General features: G+C 42.1%; 1 protein-coding gene across 6 annotated transcripts in view; it reads left to right on the top strand.

Moving 5' to 3' along the window:
- The window catches only part of COX15 (cytochrome c oxidase assembly homolog COX15), a 36732-nt gene that overhangs the window by 1636 nt on the left and 15167 nt on the right, over positions 1–19929 (top strand). Inside the window, exons 2-9 of one of the 6 annotated variants that reach the window (XM_024346535.3) lie at positions 877–1058; positions 3042–3164; positions 3451–3637; positions 6496–6663; positions 9552–9633; positions 12131–12285; positions 14167–14280; positions 15899–18779. In XM_024346535.3, coding sequence (XP_024202303.1) covers positions 877–1058; positions 3042–3164; positions 3451–3637; positions 6496–6663; positions 9552–9633; positions 12131–12285; positions 14167–14280; positions 15899–16030 — 1143 coding nt within the window. In that variant the 3' untranslated portion in view covers positions 16031–18779. Of the gene's footprint in view, positions 1–876; positions 1059–3041; positions 3165–3450; positions 3638–6495; positions 6664–9551; positions 9634–12130; positions 12286–14166; positions 14281–15898; positions 18780–19929 lie in introns of those variants that run through there. The other 5 variants (XM_016919090.4, XM_063781048.1, XM_016919089.4 and 2 more) reach the window with 5 other exon arrangements.

Raw genomic sequence — 19929 nt, 5'->3', positions numbered from 1 at the left:
GATTTCTGTAAGTACTTTTTTTTTTGAGAGATGGAGTCTCACTTCATCGCCTAGGCTGGAGTGCAGTGGTGAGACCTTGGCTCACTGCAACCTCTGCCTCCCAGGTTCAAGTGATCCTGCCACCTCAGCCTCTCAAGTAGCTGGGATTACAAGCGTACACCACCATGCCCAGCTAATTTTTGTATTTTTGGTAAAGATGGGGTTTCACCATTTTGGCCAGGCTGGTCTTGAACTCCTGACCCAAGTGATCTCCCTGTCTCTGCCTCCCAAAGTGCTGGGATTACAGGTGTGAATCACTACACCCAGCCTTTAGATTTGTGTAAGTACATTCTATGAGGTTCACACAATGATGAAATTGCTTAAGAATGCATTTCACAGAACATGTGCCCCTGTTGTTAAGTGATGCTTGACTGTACATTACAGTGTATTAAGGGCTTTCCAGTGTGCTGTGGGAGTGACCTATTGCAGACCTTGAAGAGCCTGGGAACACATCCCAGAGGAGGTGACATGTAAGCGGAGATCTGCAGTAGGTATTATTAATCAGGGGAAAGGAAGTGTACAAGCCAGAGAGAAATGTTGAAAGACCTAGAGGTGAAAGAAAATATTCCATATCTGTAAGTAGAGTGAAGTCTGAGGGAAGTATTCAGAGATGAGAAGATTAATGTAGTTGGGGATAGGTTTGAGTGAGGCTAGATTTGAAAACCAATTGGAAAACCAGTTGGAAGGCTGATGCAGTAATCCAGATAAGAGATGATGACTCAACAAGACATAGCTGTGGGGATGCTATGGTACTTCACGCTAATCAGAATGGGGTTGAGTGTGGGTAGCAGCCATTCCCTGTTTCTCCAGTTGTAATTTGTCTATCTTGATCTTTAGTGTGATTGCATCAGGCGCCCTTTGAGGCCAGGGCAATACAGCACCATCTCTGAAGTAGCTTTGCAATCTGGAAGGGGTACAGTGTCCCTTCCCTCAAAGGCTGCTGAGCGGGTGGTGGGCCGATGGCTCCTGGTCTGCAGTGGAACAGTGGCTGGAGCAGTTATTCTTGGTGGAGTAACTAGGTAAGTAATTTGCTCGTAGTGAGTCAGGTATTTGGATCATCAGTAGAAGCACAGGTTGACTGAGGAGAAAGGATTTTTTTTTTTTTTGAGACAGAATCTTGCTCTGTTGGCCAGGCTGGAGTGCAGTGGTGTGATCTCGGCTGACTGCAACCTCCGTCTCCTGAGTTCAAGCGATTCTCCTGCCTCAGCCTCCCAAGTAGCTGGGACTGGGCACGTGCCACCATATCTGGCTAATTTTTTGTATTTTTAGTAGAGACAGGGTTTCACCATGTTGGCCAGGCTGATCCAAACTGCTCACCTCAGGTGATCTGCCCACCTCGGCCTCCCAAAGTGCCGGGATTACAGGCATGAGCCACCATGCCCAGCTGGAGAAAGGAATTTTACAGAGCATCTAGTCTAGCTCCCTCATTGTATAGATGGAGAAACCGAGGCCTTAAAGAAGGAACATGTCTGATGGCTTGCCCTGCCATAGAACAGTTGAGTGTTTTATTAGTAGGAGCCTTCTATAAAGACTTGTTTATGTCTTAACTGGTACCTGTGCATTGTTTATGTATCTTTTCTCTTTCAATCAGAGTCCAAGTTTGTCTCAAAACTTTTTTTACAGTTTGTTTGAATTAAACCCAAAGAAGTTCTGTACATCACAATTGGTTCATGTTTCTTAGGTTTGTTTAAATCTATCAAGAGACTATAGATTTAGACACTCCTCCCTTTCCCCCTCTTCTAGTTGCTGAGGAAACTCTAGTCATTTGTCCTATGGTTATGCACAGTTTATATTTTGCTGACTGCATAACTGTGTGATATTTAACATGTTCCTTTGTCCCGTCTATTTCCTGTGAATGAGTAGTTGCTTGATCAGATTCAAATTAGGGATGAGGGAGCAAAATACTTCAGTAGGTGAATAGAACATTCGTGAATATCTGGTGTCTATTATAGATGTTAACAGCCATTAATTACCATTGCCTAGATCCATTATTTCATTAGCGTAGCAAAATTATAATATTTTATTAGCTCAACTCTAAAAAGCTTTCCCTCATCATCAGTTTGGATATCCCAAGGTATAGTTTGTATAGGAAAGGCAGGATACGTACTTGATTCTTCTTTCCCTTTATTTACCAATTTTCGAAATAATAAATTGGTCCCCCAAATCCTCCAAAGGCAACAAATAAAGGATTTGAATTTTTAAGGCTCATTATGAGATCATAGGTTCAAACACACTTGATAATGTTTCGGTCCGTTGTGATGATGGTGTTAGTGATTTGCTCAGATTGTCCCATCTTCAGTCAGTGGGCATCTCCTGAAATTGGCTCTAGTGACTTTTTGGCAGGGCCCTAATTACCTTTGATAGTTTCCTTACTTTCTAGTATGACAAGATGTTCCAAGCTCATCTTGTACATTTCTTGCCTCAGGCCTAAAATCAGGCTTTTACTCTAGGAATCCTAATTCCTTTTGGTGAAAAAGTTTCTAGTTTTAATCAAATGTGTCTTCCTCAAATTCTCTTCACATTCCACGTCCCTTATTTCAAAATACCTTATGTGTTATATAGGTTGTTATGAGCAAGTGCAACAAATTTGAATTTTATTGTCTTTAAATTCACCCAAGAATCTAAACCTGTATACATGTAACAGGTCTCTTTTCCCTGGGTAAGGAATGTTGGTTATGCATTTAGAACACATTTCTTTGGCTGTAGGGGTTGATTTTGCCTGTTGAGGAATGCTAGTGAAAGGAAGAATTGGGGAAAAAAAAAGAATTGGGGAGAGTTGAATAAAAGGATTGAGAGAATATAAGGGTAAATAAATTTGTATCTGATGGCAGCTGTTTCTGACAAAATTCCAAGCAGTAACAGAGAAATGTCTCAAAAGAGGAAACAAGGAAACAATGTGTTTACCTTTAACAAGGTTAAGTTCAGATCCACTTGTTGCTATAAACCTTTTGTGAGTAATCCAGCCTCACGCATACACCCCAAAATTTCTTTCCTATCCTAAGGTTGACAGAGTCTGGCCTCTCGATGGTAGATTGGCATTTAATAAAGGAGATGAAGCCACCTACAAGCCAAGAGGAATGGGAAGCAGAATTCCAAAGATACCAGCAATTTCCAGAATTTAAAATGTAAGTATTAGAGAAAATTAGGTAAACATCCCAGTAGGCCCATTTGATCTTTTGGACTTAAACCCTTCAGAATGGTTAGATTATTTCATGAACTTCGGTTCAGTTATGTTTAGTCAGCTTGTCTTCTAAGCCCCCAAATCCAAAGTCATCCTGAGGTCGTTGATGAGGAAGAGGGCAGACCTACCAAGTTGCAGGACTGAGAAAGAAAGGTTTTGCATTCCGTAAGAAAATAAAAACCAGAAGGATGTTTCCTCCTCCTCCTTTTTTGACTTTCCATTTCACCCAGCTTGAATCATGATATGACACTGACAGAATTCAAGTTCATCTGGTACATGGAGTACTCACACCGAATGTGGGGTCGCCTTGTAGGCCTTGTGTACATCCTGCCTGCTGCCTACTTTTGGAGAAAGGGCTGGCTCAGCCGTGGCATGAAAGGACGTGTTCTTGCCCTCTGTGGCCTCGTCTGCTTCCAGGTAAGATTTATTCAAGGTTGAGAAACCAGAAATGCTCCCAGGAGCTTCCTAGTTGGCATTGTTTTTTTTTTTTTTTTTTTTTTTGAGACGGAGTCTCGCTGTGTCGCCCAGGCTGGAGTGCAGTGGCGCGTGATCTCGGCTCACTGCAAGCTCCGCCTCCCAGGTTCATACCATTCTCCTGCCTCAGCCTCTCGGTAGCTGGGACTGCAGGCACCTGCCACTATGCCTGGCTAATTTTTTGTATTTTTAGTAGAGACGGGGTTTCACCATGTTAGCCAGGATGGTCTCGATCTCCTGACCTCGTGATCTGCCTGCCTTGGCCTCCCAAAGTGCTGGGATTACAGGTGTGAGCCACCGCGCCCGGCCCCTAGTTGGCATTGTTTTTAAGGAAATAATCTCTGAGGCACTTTAATAGAATAGGTAAGAGCGTGCATTTTAGTGTCACAGACCTAGCTTCAAGCCCCAGCTTTGACACTTAGGGTAAATTACCTAACCTCTGAAAGCTATGATTTCTTTACCTGTAAATGGGGATAATAACAGTGCCACCATGTACAGTCATGTAAATATTAAATGAGATAATCCATATTTAAAGTACTTAGCTTAGTGCCGGGAATCAGTAAGCACTCAGTAGTATATTTTCATGTGCTGCAAGATGTAGTTTGTTTCCCATCATGGGTGTCTCCCTAGGTTCTTGTCTCTTCTCTTTTTCTAACTTGTCTGCTATAGGAAAGAGGGATCCCTGTGCTAGAATGCCACAGAAGCATACAGGAAAATTCCAAAAGAGAGAAACACTTTGTGGGATGAAGGATTGTAGAATACCCATGTAGCTGAGAGATATTCAGATATAAATGGCAATTAAAATCACGTAAGTTGAGCGCCTCTTAAGGAAAGACTCCCACAGTTAACAGGTTAGTACTGCTAGAATGATGAAAAAAAAAAATTGGGTGAAACTGAGCCACAAATTAAAAGAGAAGACACATAGGAGTATTTGGGTCAAGGTTTAGAGATCCTAAAGGAGATTATCAGGGCATCAAAGAAACATCAAAATTTAATCAGGAGGAAGCTAATTGGTTAATTTAACTCAGAAGTGGTAAGAAAATGAGCCAGTTAGAAGGGATTAAGGCCGGGTGCAGTGGCTCACACCTGTAATCCCAACACTTTCAGAAGCCAAGGTGGGGGATCAGGAGTTCCAGACCAGCCTGGCCAACATGGTAAAACCCTGTCTCTACCTAAAATACCAAAATTAGCTGGGCGTGCTGGCGTGGGCCTGTAGTCCCAGCTATTTCGGAGGCTGAGGCAGAAGAATTGATTGAACCGGGGAGGCGGAGGTTGCAGCGAGCTGAGAGGTTGCACCACTGCACTCCAGCCTGGGCAACAGAGCAAGACTCTGTCTCAAAAAAAATAAATAAATAAATAAAGAAGGGATTAAGGAGCGAGATGAGAGAGAAGAAATAGAGGCAGCAGAAACAATAATCAAAGTCTAATAGTAACCAGAGAAAGGCATGTAGAACAAAATGAAAGTTAACATTTTAGAATTAGAAAAACAAGCCAACACTGAAAACACTATTAGGGAGGCAGAAATTAAAGATGTCAGATAAGGTATGGGAGAAGAAAGTGGGCTAGTGAATCAACTGTGTACGTCTTCATCTTTCAATGTCTCTTGCAGATGAAATCAAGGTAATTAGAATATCCAGGGTAATCTTTAAAGGGGAGAGAAATGCCCAAAAAGATTTCCTGAAGAGTATATATTTAGAAGTGGCAGAGTCCACCTCTTTGACCTGATTCTACTGAGCTGGGCCAGTGGGAGTGAAAGGGCTGTCTTATTTCATATGATTGGAACTAACAATTGTTTGGTTAATTGAAAAAGCCAGTTAAAGCAGAGAATCATAGAATATGATACATAACATAAACTTTTAAACTTAAATCTGTACGTTCATTACCAGCTTTTACAAAATCAAGGCCTTTTCTTTGACTATGCGTCCCCAGATTGGCATTCAACTGCAGGTTTCTTATATCCCCATAAGCTGTGGTTTTGCTTAAAGCGGAGTGGGAACTTAGATATTTGCAAAGCGATCTGCATGCAAAACCTTATTGATTTTTATGATTTTCCCCTGAAACTTTTATAATTGTCTTATTCCAACCTAACTTGACAGTAGATGTTTTTAAGCATTTACCTTTATTAAGTTTCTCCAAAACATTCAATCTAGTTTTATGAGATATATCCATGGACCTTTTTTTTTTTAAAGCTCATCAGCTACTGTTAGTGTTAGTGTATTTTATGCATGGCCTAAGACAATTCTTCTTCCAGTGTGGCCCAGGGAAGCCAAAAGATCAGACACTTCTGATGTAAATAGTAGTTAAGTATTAATGGTGATATGTGAAGAACTGTGGATAAATGACGAATCTTGGGACATTGCGTATTGGGGAGGGTATGGAAAGAGGAGGGGTGGGGTAGAGAGTACTCCTGATAGCTCATTTCCTCAGTAAAGTTGAACAGATCAGGCCGGGTGTGGTGGCTTACGCCTGTAATACCAGCACTTTTGGTAGGCTGAGGTGGGCGGATCACGAGGTCAAGAGATTGACACCATCTGGCCAACATGGTGAAACCCCATCTCTACTAAAAATACAAAAATTAGCCAGGCGTGGTGATGCGCAACTGTAGTCCCAGCCACTTGGGAGGCCGAGGCAGGAGAATCACTTGAACCCGGGAGGCGGAGATTGCAGTGAGCCAAGATCCCGCCACTGCACTCCAGCCTGGTGACAGAGTGAGACTCTGTCTCAAAAAAACAACAAAAAAAAGAAAGTTGAATAGATCATTTTAACCTTGTTTTGTTTGCTTCATCTCTTGGGGGTTCTAGGGTCTGTTGGGATGGTATATGGTGAAAAGTGGACTAGAAGAAAAATCAGACTCCCATGACATCCCTCGGGTCAGTCAGTACCGCCTTGCTGCCCACCTGGGATCAGCCCTGGTTCTTTATTGTGCCAGCTTGTGGACCTCACTCTCACTGCTACTCCCTCCGCACAAGGTAAGAGTTGTGTGCAAATATCTGTCTTCAAGACCCCGCTTTTGGTTCTTTTGGATATATATCTAGAAGTAGAATTGCTGGATCATATAGGAGTTGAATATTTTGCCAACATTTTCTATTGGCAAAGGTGAAACAAATTGAAAAATAGAGTGGGAGGGAGTACCAACAACAAGAAATATCCCAGTCGCTTTACCTCTGACTCCTAGAAGTGATGGTGGATGGCAAAGTGAGAAAGATCAGAACAGAGGTGTTTCTCAACTTCTGGTGTGGACAAGAGCTATATTGTTCGTTAAATGGGGACCTGCCAGTTAAGTCTAATAGTAAACCTTAGTGATTTTGTCTGAAGTATTTTTCTGTCTGCTGATTAAAGCAAAGTACTAGTTTTTCATTTTATGCTTTGATTTAAAAGCAAGGTATAACTTTTTTTGAGGCCTTCATTAATAATAGAGGTTCCAAGACACCACACCCTTATAGGACATTTTTTTCCCTAGAATTTTTTTTTAAATGAGTCTTGGCCAGGCGCGGTGGCTCACACCTGTAATCCCAGCACTTTAGGAGGCAGAGGCAGGCAGATCACCTGAGGTTGGGAGTTTGAGACCAGCCTGACCAACCTGGAGAAACCCCATCTCTACTAAAAATATAAAATTAGCCAGCCATGGTGGCACATGCCTGTAATCCCAGCTACTCGAGAGGCTGAGGCAGGAGAATTGCTTGAATCCAGGAGGCAGAGGTTGCAGTGAGCTGAGATGGCACCATTGCAGTCTAGCCTGGGCAACAAGAGCGAAATTCCATCTCAAAAAAAAAAAAAAAGAGTCTTATATTAGGTATTGAAATCATGGGTTGACCTGAGTAAGCTGTTCCTGGAGAAAAGTTTGAGATGACAGCAGGACTCTTAAGTCGAATCATCCATTAGGTACTTGGAGCTAGTAGCTAGATCCCAGTAAGGACTGGACGTGTTGTCTTGGCAGTCATTCCCACAGAGAAGCCAAATTGGGTTGAAATATTGATACAGTAGACAACCACTGAATAATTCCACATCTGAAAAATAAGGAATTATTTGAAAGTCTCCTGACTTTCAAAGCCAAACTTCATTTATTTATTTATGTATTTATTTATTTATTTGAGATGGAGTCTTGCTCTGTTGCCCAGGATGGAGTGCAGTGGTGTGACCTTGGCTCACTGCAACCTCCACCTCCCGGGTTCAAGCAATTCTTCAGCCTCAGCCTCCCGAGTAGCTGGGACTACAGGCGCACACCACCATGCTCAGCTAATTTTCTGTATTTTTAGTAGAGACAGGGTTTCACCATGTTGGCCAGGCTGCTCTTAAACTCCTGACCTCAGGTGATCCACCCGCCTCGGCCTCCCAAAGTGCTGGGATTACAGGTGTGAGCCACCATGCCCATCAAAGCCAAACTTCTAAAATGAATTCATTTTAATTCAGACTTCTAAAATGAATTCATCTTAATGAATTCATTTTGCCTGCATCTATAGCTGCTGCTTCCTGACAATCTATTCCTTCTTTTCAATCCCTGTAATTATCTTCCTCACCCAACCCAATACATACACACTCACACATTTACCCACACTTACACATAAACCCACACACTCTTGCTACTGAAATTGTACTCTTAAAGGTTACTGATGACTTTATCAATTGTTTTTCTCTGTTAGTTTAGATTCACCTAATTACAAAAAGGATTTGAGATGCTAGCCAATGAGCCATATAGTGCTATGCTGTCCAACACAGTAGCTACTAGCTACATATGGCTATTTAAATTTTAACTAATTAAGGCTGGGCACGGTGGCTCACACCTGTAATCCCAGCACTTTGGGAGGCTGAGGCGGGTGGATCATTTGAGGTCAGGAGTTTGAGACCAGCCTGGCCAACATAGTGAAACCCCCATCTCTACTAAAAGTTAAAAAATTAGCTGGGCAATAGTGGCGCGCACCTGTAATCCCAGCTACTTGGGAGGCTGAGGCAGGAGAATCGCTTGAGCCTGGGAGGTGGAGGTTGCAGTGAGCCAAGATTGTGCCACTGCACTCCAGTCTGGGCGACAAAGTGAGAAAAAAAAATTTTTTTAATTAAATAAAATTTATTTACATAAGCTTTTTGTTTATTTAAACTTTATATTTAAATAAAATTAATTTTTTATTTAATTTTCAGTCATACTAGCCACATGTTTCAAGCTCTCCTTAGGTAGATGATAGAACTTTTCCATCACAGAAAGTTCTATTGGACACTGCTGATATACTGTCCTATAATATGTTAGTAATGATACCTAACTTTTCATATAGTAGAGTGTAAGCCATTTGAGGGTAGCATAGTCACCTGTTTATAAAGTTCTTATTCATATTTGATGATTCACTTATTAGTATTAGAAGTTGGTAATAAGAATAAAAACAAATTTTGATTTTATCAAAAACACTAAATGGAGGAATCTCTAAGCACTTTATGCAATTTTGATTCTGACTATATTTGCTAAACACTAATATCACACACATGAAAATCCAGTCCTGATCTTAAGCTACATCCTTTCAACCGTGATGAAGCATTGTTTCCTGAATAATGTAAATCATTCAGTTTTTGAACAGATGCATAATGAGTACCTATGTGCCAATCACTAGGCTAAGATTGCTCTAGTAAAAAAGATGGCAGTTCCTGCCTTCACAAAACTTATGGGGTAGAAGGGAAAACAGATAGTAATCTATAATTATAATAAAATACAGTGCATGTTGGAACAGAATATCTGCCAGGAGTACTTAACCTAGTCTAGGGGTCAGAGAATATCTGATCTTAATTTGTCACTTGGGTTTGGCCTTAGAGATCTTTGCTGCCTCTCATTGTTCCTGCAACACAGTTTAACTGAATGATTTTTTTTCTTATTTAGTTGCCTGAAACCCACCAACTCCTACAGTTGAGACGATTTGCTCATGGAACAGCAGGTCTGGTGTTCCTTACGGCCCTCTCAGGTAGGACTCAGCTCATCAAAGATGACCTGTTTGCATTGCACTCTAAGCTGGGACCTCTTGCCTAATGCTTTGCCCCTTCCTCCTGCATCTTTATATTTCCTTTTCACATCTGTTTCTCTCATTCCCCCATCTTCACCCTCTGTTTCCTGTTCCTTTCTCTCTTCCAAAAATTCTACTTTACTGTCAATTGAACAAAAATATTGAACATCTACCTAGATCCAGATGGCCTAGGTTCAAATCCTGGCTTCACTACCTGTGAACTATATGACCTTTGCAAGCTCTGTAACCTCTCTGGGCCTTAGAGACCTTATCTATAAAATGGAGATTACGACAACAGTATGACTGCTAAATGTGAAATGTGTAGCATCGTTGTTGGCATGTAGCAAAGGCTACATAAGTGTTAGCTGTTACTATATATAAACATTGTTATCATCACATTACATCAACATGGGTCAGACAAAAGGCTTGCCCTCAGAGATGGTTGCAGGTGGAGAGTTCATTGGCACAGAGAGACCAACACAGGATTTTTTCATTCTTTTTTTTGAGACTGAGTCTCACTCTGTTGCCCAGGCTGGAGTGCAGTGGCATGATCTCAGCTCACTGCAACCTCTGCCTCCCTAAATCCAAGTGATTCTCGTGCCTTAGCCTCCCGAGTAGCTAAGACTACAGGTGCACACCACCACGCCCAGCTGATTTTTGTATTTTTAGTAGAGATGGGGTTTCACCATGTTGGCCAGGCTGGCCTCGAACTTCTGACCTCAGGTGATCCACCCGCCTTAGCCTCCCAAAGTGCTGGGATTACAGGCATGAGCTACCATGCCTGGCCGTTTTCATTCTTTAACCCACACTTCCACCACTGCTGCTCTCATTCTAGAACTGCACTATCCAGTAGAGGAACCTGTAGCCTCATGTGGATATTTAAACTTAAATTAATTAAGGTTAAATAAAATTTAAAATTTAGTTCTTCAGTCACACTAGCAACATTTCAGATGCTCCACAGGCACATGTGGCTAGGGGCTAGTATATTGGTTGGCACAAATATAGAATACTTCCACTCTCACAGAAAGTTCTATTGATAGTACTGCTCTGGACTAAAAATAATATTGATTCAAACCAATGAGCCACTCAACACTTTTATTTTTGGCATAAGAGCATGAATTTTTACTTCATAAGGGACATTTAAAAAAAATATGGAGTGGGTTGGGCATGGTGGCTCACACCTGTAATTCCAGCACTTTGGGATGCTGAGGCAGGTAGATTGCTTGAGCCAGGGAGTTCAAGACCAGCCTGGGCAACATGGTGAAACCTCGTCTCTACAAAAAATACAAAAATTAGCCATGTGTGGTGGTATTCACCTGTAGTCTCAGCTACTCAGGGGGCTGAGGCGGGAGGATTGCTTGAGCCCAGGAGGTTGAGGCTGCAGTGAGCGGAGATTGCGCTGCTGCACTCCAGCCTGGGTGACAGAGCAAGACCCTGACTCAAAAAAAGAAAAAAAGGCCAGGCGTGGTGGCTTATGCCTGTAATCCCAGCACTTTGGGAGGCCGAGGCAGGCGGATCACCTGAGGTTGGGAGTTCGAGACCAGTCTGGTCAACGTGGTGAAACCTCGTCTCTACCAAAGGGCGCACCTATAGTCCCAGCTACTCGGGAGGCTGAGGCAGAAGAATTGCATGAACCCTGGAGGCAGAGGTTGCAGTGAGCCGAGATCATGCCGCTGCACTCCAGCCTGGGGGACAGAGCCAGACTGCGTCTCAAAAAAAAAAAAAGAAAGAAAGAAAGAAAAAAGCGAGTGTGACCCAAACATTTCTGGATTTTCTTTGATAATAAATAATGGATCAGACATCCATTAATTCATGAATACCCTCTTTATTTGTTTATCCAGGATTTAGTTTATAAGTTTTGGGATTTTTCTCACTTCCGTATTCAGTCAACAAACATTTACTGAGCATTTGGGGAAGACAGATAACGCACAATAGAAACATAATGTGCTAGATGATATTTAGTGCCATGAAGAAAAATAAATTAGGGTCAGGAGACAGAAAGTGGGCTAGGATCATCAAGCGAAATCTCTTTGGTAAGGTGACATCTGAGTGGAAGCTGAGGAAATAAGGGAGTCAGTCATGCAGACATCTGTGGGAGAGCATTTCTAAAATAAATCAGTAGCACTCAGTGGCGGGGTGAGGAGGGCATCAAAATCACTAAGGGAATTTTTCTAAGCTAATAAGCCTCTCCCCTCCCCCCACACCACAGCCTCTACTCCACTTCTCTAGAGGAAGCAGAATCTTGGGGTGGGAGCAGGTAAGGATGCAGAGATTTGAAGTTTCCTTGGTGATTGTGATGTATCTTCTCTGTTGGAGAACTCCTGTTGCAGATATGTCTATTATTCTCTGACTGTTCCCTTAGTTTAACTCTGGGATAACAGACTTTTTCTATATCAGAACTAGTATTTGGTCTCTTCTTCCTCTCATTTTAATAAATACCATTTACCTTGGACTACAGGGGCTTTTGTGGCAGGGCTAGATGCTGGGCTTGTTTATAACTCCTTTCCCAAAATGGGAGAATCCTGGATCCCGGAGGACCTCTTTACCTTCTCCCCCATCCTGAGGAATGTTTTTGAGAATCCCACCATGGTGCAGTTTGATCACAGGATTCTGGTAAGTGTAGTTGGTGGTTACCTGCCAGAGAGCACAGGAGCCTATCATAGGCTTTGGGGTGTCAGTGAAGCACTGATGGCAACACTGAGAGGGTAGAGCAGGAACTATATTTCCTGCTCTCTTCGGAAGAAATTTTAGGACCATTTCTCTAATCTAATGTCTTTGTCCTCATTATTCACCCCTGTCCCCCTACCCCCACCCCAGCCAAATTCTAGCTTTCAGGACGTTGCCAGCTTCTTAAAAGTTCAAATGTGCCTTTTACCACTTGGCAAATGATAACCTCCCTCAATCCTGCACGTACCTAGAAAGTCATTTCAGCAGAAATGTGGTTGAGTAGAGAAGCGAATGCGGAGACCATAGCTGCTAAGCACGTAGCTCTCGGAGCTAAACCAGAAGCTCAAGGAGCCAGGAGCTTCACCAGTACTTTTCATTCTATTTAAGCGAATATGTTTTGAGGGTCTGCTATGGGCCATTCAAAGATTGGCTTGGAGGCCTGTGTGTGATGAATTGGAGCGGGGAAAGATGAGCAGTAAGGAGACTGTGAGAAGCATAGTGCTGCTGCGTAATGCCAGGGAGAGTGATGGAGATGGGGCCTACATGGTGGGAGTGGGACTTGAGAAGAATGATGCATTTGAGAGAGAATTTAAAGGAATAGAGAGGCTGGGCACGGTAGCTCACACCTATAATCCTAGCACTTTGGGAGGCTGAGGCGAGAGGATTGTTTGAGCAGGAGTTTGAGGCTGCAGCAAGCTGTGATCACGTTACTGCATTCTAGCCTGGGAGACAGTGAGAGCCTGTCTCTTAAAAGATTAAATTTAATTTAAAAATAAGAGCACTGGGCGCAATGGCTCATGCCTGTAATCCCAGCACTTTGGGAGGCTAAGGCAAGAGGATCGCTTGAGCCCAAGAGTTCAAGACCAGCCTGGGCAACAGAGGGAGACCTCATCTCTATAATAAATAAATAAATAAAGGAAAAGAGTTAATAAGATTGGCTGTCAGGAATAAAGGTGAAGAAAGATCAAGTGAAATCCCAAAGTTTCTTCTACAGCATGCTTGAAACATGACCTACAGGGATGGGACCCTCAGAATGAGTGTGGAGCTAGAGGTGGGAGGATGTCATCAGATGGAGGCATGTTGAGTGTGAGGTGAGAGCAGCACATCCAGAGAGAGGGGGCCAGAGGGCTCAGCTGTCCAACGGGGGCTGGGCTGAGGCACGTTACCTGGTGTGGGCTGAGTCCCCACCTGCGCACAGTATTTTAGCATAAGTAAAGCCTGGTTGAAATTGTCATTGTGGACAGCACTGAAAAGGAAATGAAGTGAAATAAATGTAGAAATATGATAGAAAACATTCTCCCTGATACCGTGGAAGAGGAAGGAGACCATTATTGCCAGTCCTGGACCCTTGTTCTGAAGAGATAGGAATGAAAATGAGACTTTAGGTCTTTTTTAGCACCAGCTGGCAGCACCAGCACTTTCTCCACTCACAGCCCAGGAAAATAATAACCCTCATGTGCTGGGGTCAGCCCTGCTTTAAGAATATAGGATTAAAGATATGGTTAGGGATAAGGATGCAAAGAATTAAAAATGAGGGGGACACCCACATTGGAAGGTGGATGAGATCACTGGGAGTGAGGGTGTATAAAGTACATACAGAATCTTAGGTGGAGCCTGGGTGATACTGACGTTTAAGTGGCAAGCAGAAGAGGATGGTGGAAGAGACAGCCTGTGGAGGAGTGATCAGGCTGGGACTGCAGGGAGGTTCTCTGTGACTGGTACAGGAAAGTACTTCATGGTTGCTGAGTGGTTCTAGAGGAGATACATGTAAGGTGAGTAGAAACCTGGCACTTGTATCTAATGTGATAGACTCTTTCTTCCCTGCAGGGAATCACTTCAGTCACTGCCATTACAGTGCTCTACTTCCTCTCTCGGAGAATTCCCCTTCCTAGAAGGACCAAGATGGCAGCAGTGACTCTGCTGGCTTTGGCGTATACACAGGTATAAACCACTTCTTTTTGTTCTGACAGTATCCCCAATACAAAGTTAAAAAAGGGGCTGGGCACAGTGGCTCATGGTTGTAATCCCAGCACTTTGGGAGGCCTAGGTGGGCAGATCACTTGAGCCAGGAATTCAAGACTAGCCTGGGCAATGGCAAAACCCCATCTCTACAAAAAAATACAAAAATTAGATGGGCATGTTGGTGTGTGCCTGTAGTCCAAACTACTTGGGAGGCTGAGATGGGAGGATCACCTGAGCCAGGGAGGTTGAGGCTGCAGTGAGTCAAGATCGCACCACTGCACCCCAGCCTAGACAACAGAGTGAGACCCTGTCTGTTTAAAAAAAAAAAAAAAAAAAAGGAAAGGTGACAGACTAGGAGAAAATATTTTCCATATTTATAATAAATTAAAAGATTAATAACCGGAAAATAAGTAAAGGACATCAATACACAATTACCACAAAAACAATGATTAATGGCCAGTAAACATGAAAAGCTGTTCAGCTTCACTTATAATCAGAGAGGAGCAAATTTAAAAAATAAGTACCATTTTGTGCCTATCAAATTGGAAAAAAGTGAAAAAAAAGATAATCAGGTATTGCCATGGGCATAGGAAAATGGATACTTTCAAATATTCCTGGTGAGAGCATGAGTCAGTACAGTTTTTTCCAGAAGGCAATTTGGCAATATCTTTTTTTTTTTTTAGAGATGGAGTCTCACTCTGTCACCCAGGCTGGCAATATCTTTTAAAAGTTAAATGGATAATTCTTTGGCCCAGCAAATGAACTTATTAGTGTCAGTCCTAGAAACAGTCCAATGCACAAAGACCTTTTGTATGAGAAAATTCATCATAGAATTGTGATAGTGAAAAATTGGAAACAACCTAAATAGTTAAAAAACTATGGGCCGGGCACAGTGGCTCACGCCTGTAATCCCAGCACTTTGGGAGGCCGAGGTGGGCGGATTACCTGAGGTCAGGAGTTCAAGACCAGCCTGGCCAACATGATGAAACTCTGTCTCTACTAAAAAATACAAAAATTAGCCAGGCGGGGTGGCACACGCCTGTAATCCCAGCTACTTGGGAGGCTGAGGCAGGAGAATTGCTTGAGCCCTGGAAGTGGAGGTTGCAGTGAGCCGAGATCATGCCATTGCACTCCAGCCTGGCAGACAGAGTGAAACTCTGTCTCAAAACAAAACAAAACAAAAAAAACTATGGTATATCCATACTGTGCGATACTGCACAGCAGTTTAATAAGATCTCAATACGTAGTGTATATTGCTAAGTGAAAAAAAGCAAGTGACAGAACAATATGTTTTTTAAAAGCACAAAACTATGTATTTCTCTATAAACATACTAAAGTACAAGTATGCAGAAACTGGTAACAGTGACTACTCTGGGGAACTGGGATGGATTGAAGAATAAGGGGAATTTTAGGTTTATCAATTTTGTTCGAATTTCTTTCATTGTAAGCATATTTGCTTGTGAAATTAAAAATGTGTGTATTTTAAGTGCTCTGATAGGAGGATGTGGAGGTTTGTGTGTGGTTATCCACGCCTGGCCATTTTCAATGTGAACTTTGGGTTACTGCCTTTCCTATTGCCTTCTTTCCTTTGTGACAGGTGGGCTTGGGCATCAGCACGCTGCTGATGTATGTCCCAACTCCTCTGGCCGCCACTCACCAGTCAGGCTCCTTGGCTTTGCTCACTGGCGCTCTTTGGCTGATGAATGAACTCCGAAGAGTCCCAAAATAATTCTTAGAGGACCAGCCTCCTGGGACTGTGACTGCTTTTGAGAGCTCTTCAGAGATCATAAGAACTTGGGCTTTTCTACGAGATGACCTTGACATACCAAGTGGTTTCCAAATGGTCAACTTACTTAAAAATCTTTTCCTGTTTTGAGATAGTCACTGGATCAAGAATGCATTAAGTGTGGTTACCCTAAATGTTCCCTTTTAAATCTGCTTTTCATGTTGAAAATCAGTTTTAATGTAGAGAAAGAAATGTCTGCCATTTGCTGCTTAACAGGCTTTGTGTCAGGTTTTTCAGTGTTGGCAAGCTCTTGGTTCTACGTGGATGATTTCTGTCTCCCTGTTCTCCTGAGTCCTTAATTCTGCCTAAATAGAATTTCTTTATGATCTTAACTTCACTTCCATTAGGTGAAGGTTGAAAGGATAGGATTGACATACCCAAAGTAGCCAGCTGGTCTTCAGCAAAAAAAAAAAAAAAAGCTAATGTCTTCTAATATCCTGATTTTCAGAAATGGGGAAATTGCAGATTTTGACAAGCTTAATGTGTATATGTAGCAAAATGGTTTTTAAGTACTTGGAAAAGGAGGTAATCGCCAAATAGTTCCATTTTTTTTTTTTTTTTGAGACAGAGTTTCACTCTTGTTGCCCAGGCTGGAGTACAATGGCGTGATCTCAGCTCACTCTGCAACCTCCACTTCCCAGGTTCAAGCGATTCTCATGCCTCAGCCTCCCGAGTAGCTGGGACTACAGGCACAAGTCACCATGCCTGGCTAATTTTGTATTTTTAGAAGAGAAGGGGTTTCACCACATTGGCCAGGCTGGTCTTGAACTCCTGACCTCAGGTAATCCGCCCATCTCGGCCTCCCAAAGTGCTGAGATTACAGGCGTGGGCCACCACGCCCAGCTAGTTCCTCTTTTGATAAGGCTGTTAACATTACAAGGTCAGAGAGAGGAATGGAATCGACAGTATAAACTGGTTCCTGAGAGGGTTTCCTAACAGCTTTGTAATAAGAAAAATATGGCCTTGATGGTGTAGTGCATGGACATCTACCCAGATAAACAAATTGTTGACTGCTGAATTAATGTGATTTTGGTCTCTATTGATATTTCATAGGGCCCTGTCTTATTCAACTTTACTTTTAAAATCAGTGATTTGGATGAAGGCATCAGAAACATCTGATTTGAGGATGGAGCAACCCAATATTGCTAATATAATAGATGACAGTGGCAACTGAAAACAGTCCCAGAATGACCCCATCGAGATGAAATTAAACAGATTAGAAATGTAACATACTCATTTAAATTAAATAAGTTGTATAAGTTTGGGCTGAAGAAACCTGGCCTTATATCATTTCATATAAAAAAGACGGGGATTTTAGTTGTCCTCAGGTTCAATATGAACCAAGTAGTATTCATGTTGTTATTATATGATAACACAGAAAAATTAGTGGTACTTCGGGTTTTATCAGTAGAAGTGTCACAGCCATAGTCAGAATACCCCTAACATACTGCATTTCACTCTGGGTACCAAATTTAAGCAAGATATTGATGGCCACTAAGTGTGTATCCAGAAGAAGAGATCAGAATGATGAGTCCAGAACCCCTGTCACACAGGGAATAGGTGAAGGAACTAGGGATATTTAACTGAAGCAGAGAACATCTGGGGAGAGAGCAAGATTCCTGTCCTTGAGAAGTTGAAGCCATCTCATGCAGAAGAGGGGATGAGCTTCCATTATGCTGCAGAGCTGGCAGCAATGGATGAAAGTTGCAGGAAGTTAGTTTTAGTTCTGTAGAAGGCAAGAGTAGGGTAGACCAAATCAAATGCTCACTGGGGTCAGGCTGATGGAGACAGTAACACTGGCGAGCAGGTGCCCCAGCTCGGACTATACTGCTGAGTTCTGGTCTGTTGCTGCCACTCTACAGGTCCAGGGTTGTTAGATCTTCTGGGTTTTTGTTTTGCTTTTTGAAATAAGGAAAATAAGTTTATCTTAAGTTTATTTTTCCTTGGATATACCTAGATTCCATACAGTGACAATACAAATACAAAGGAAGAACATCTGGATTTCATCCTTGACCTCATTTACAAAGCAAAAAGAGATGCTGGATTCAGATATAAATGTTTAATTTTGCAGTGTTTAAGTCAGCAAATCTTCTGTTCTTTAAAAATAAGCCACATATCTAGATTTTTCTGTGAAAGCTCTCAATTAAGTGTTGGGAACTAATTTCAAGATTTTAAAAAATGTTATGCAGGCTTAACATGTCTGAGAGCCATAAATGACCTAACGTTTCCCATTAGTCTCTGAACTAGGTGATCTCAGTTCTCTTTCAACTCCAGTACTCTGTAAGTTTCTGTGACCTGTAGTGTACCATTCTCAGGTGGTGATATGGTTTAGATGTTTTGTCCCCTCCAAATCTCATGTTCAAAGTGTGACATTCAGTGTTAGAGGTGGGCCTAGTAGGAGGTATTTGGGTCATGGGGGCAGATCCCTTATGTATGACTTTGTGCCATCCCCATAGTAATGAGTGAGTTCTCACTCTGGTTGTTTATGCAAGAGCTGGTTGTTTAAAAGAGCCTGGAACTTCCTCCTCTCTCGCTTGCTCTCTCTCACCATGTGACACACTGGCTCCCCTTCACCTTCTGCCATGATTGTAAGCTTCGTGAGGCCCTCACCAGAAGCAGATGCCAGCGCCATGCTTCCTATACAGTTCTATGCAGAACAGTGAGCCAAATAAACCTCTTTTTTTTCTAAAAATTGTCAGTATTTCCTTATAGCAATGCAAGCCGACTAACACAGGTGATTCTTAGCAAAACAGTTTGTCAATTTTTCATAAATGCTGGACCCTGGCTGGGCTTATGCTATTGCCTAGAAGAGATTCCCAACTTCTCTCTTATTTGAATCTTAGAAAAATCCCAAAGCCCAAGCCTCATCTAAGACCAATTAAGTCACAATCCCTGGAGGAAGTAAAAGGCATATTTTTAAAGTTCCCCAGGTGATTCCAATGTGCAGACAAGTCTAGGGACCACTGGCTTAGGTCCTAATAGCCTAGTTACCTTAGAAAGTTCTGACTAGCTTATTCCCATTCCCTTCTAATTCCCACCCCACCTTATCATTTGATCTGCTATGTTGCTCCTGTTAGTATGTTAGTAGGATATGGTCTCTTCTGGATAGAATCCTTCAAAGAAAGGGAACTGTAGTTCCTGAGGCAGGTTCCCACACCATCCTCTCCTGATCCTCAAACCCAGGTTGTCCTTAGTTAATAACTGAGTCAGCAGAGGGCAGTATGACCCAACCCAAAGAACCATATATTAATGCTTCTACAGTTGCCTCCAAGGAAGTAGCAACTCATGAGTAAGTTAAGGTTTCAGATGTTTTACTTCATTTTTCTTTTATTACAGATGATGAATACATTTGGAAAAACAACTGGTTGCATTTAGCTATATAACTGTATTATATCTATGAGCTTCTGGTGAATGATTATCTTAGGGTTTTTTTTGTATTTATGTTATTCCCAGCACTCCCAGACACATATCAAATATTGAATTAGTGAATGCATGAATGGAAAATGGATAATTACAGATTGATGTTTCAAATACCTTTTTCCAAAAAAACAAGTCATCACATACCTATAGGATTAAATAGATTTCCCTTAATATTTTCAAAGGTCTCTCTGCACTTACGTCCATTGTTTTTAAAACATGAAGGAAATTAAAACAGATGGCTTTCTTAATCAGTCAACCTAGAATTTTTTGTCTGTAACTTAGACTGACAAATACTATCTATTGTAGCAGGGGTAATGACTAGCAACTCCCTAAAGCAATGTTGGTTGCAGAGATCAACACTGATAATCATGATTTTAGGATAACCAGTTTATCTACAGCTACCTTGTGGTCCTGGGATGAAT

This window comes from Pan troglodytes, chromosome 8, assembly GCF_028858775.2.
Source record: "Pan troglodytes isolate AG18354 chromosome 8, NHGRI_mPanTro3-v2.0_pri, whole genome shotgun sequence".
Lineage (NCBI taxonomy): Eukaryota > Metazoa > Chordata > Mammalia > Primates > Hominidae > Pan > Pan troglodytes.
Note: the sequence above shows the minus strand (reverse complement) of the source record. Positions and strands in the feature narration are given on the sequence as shown.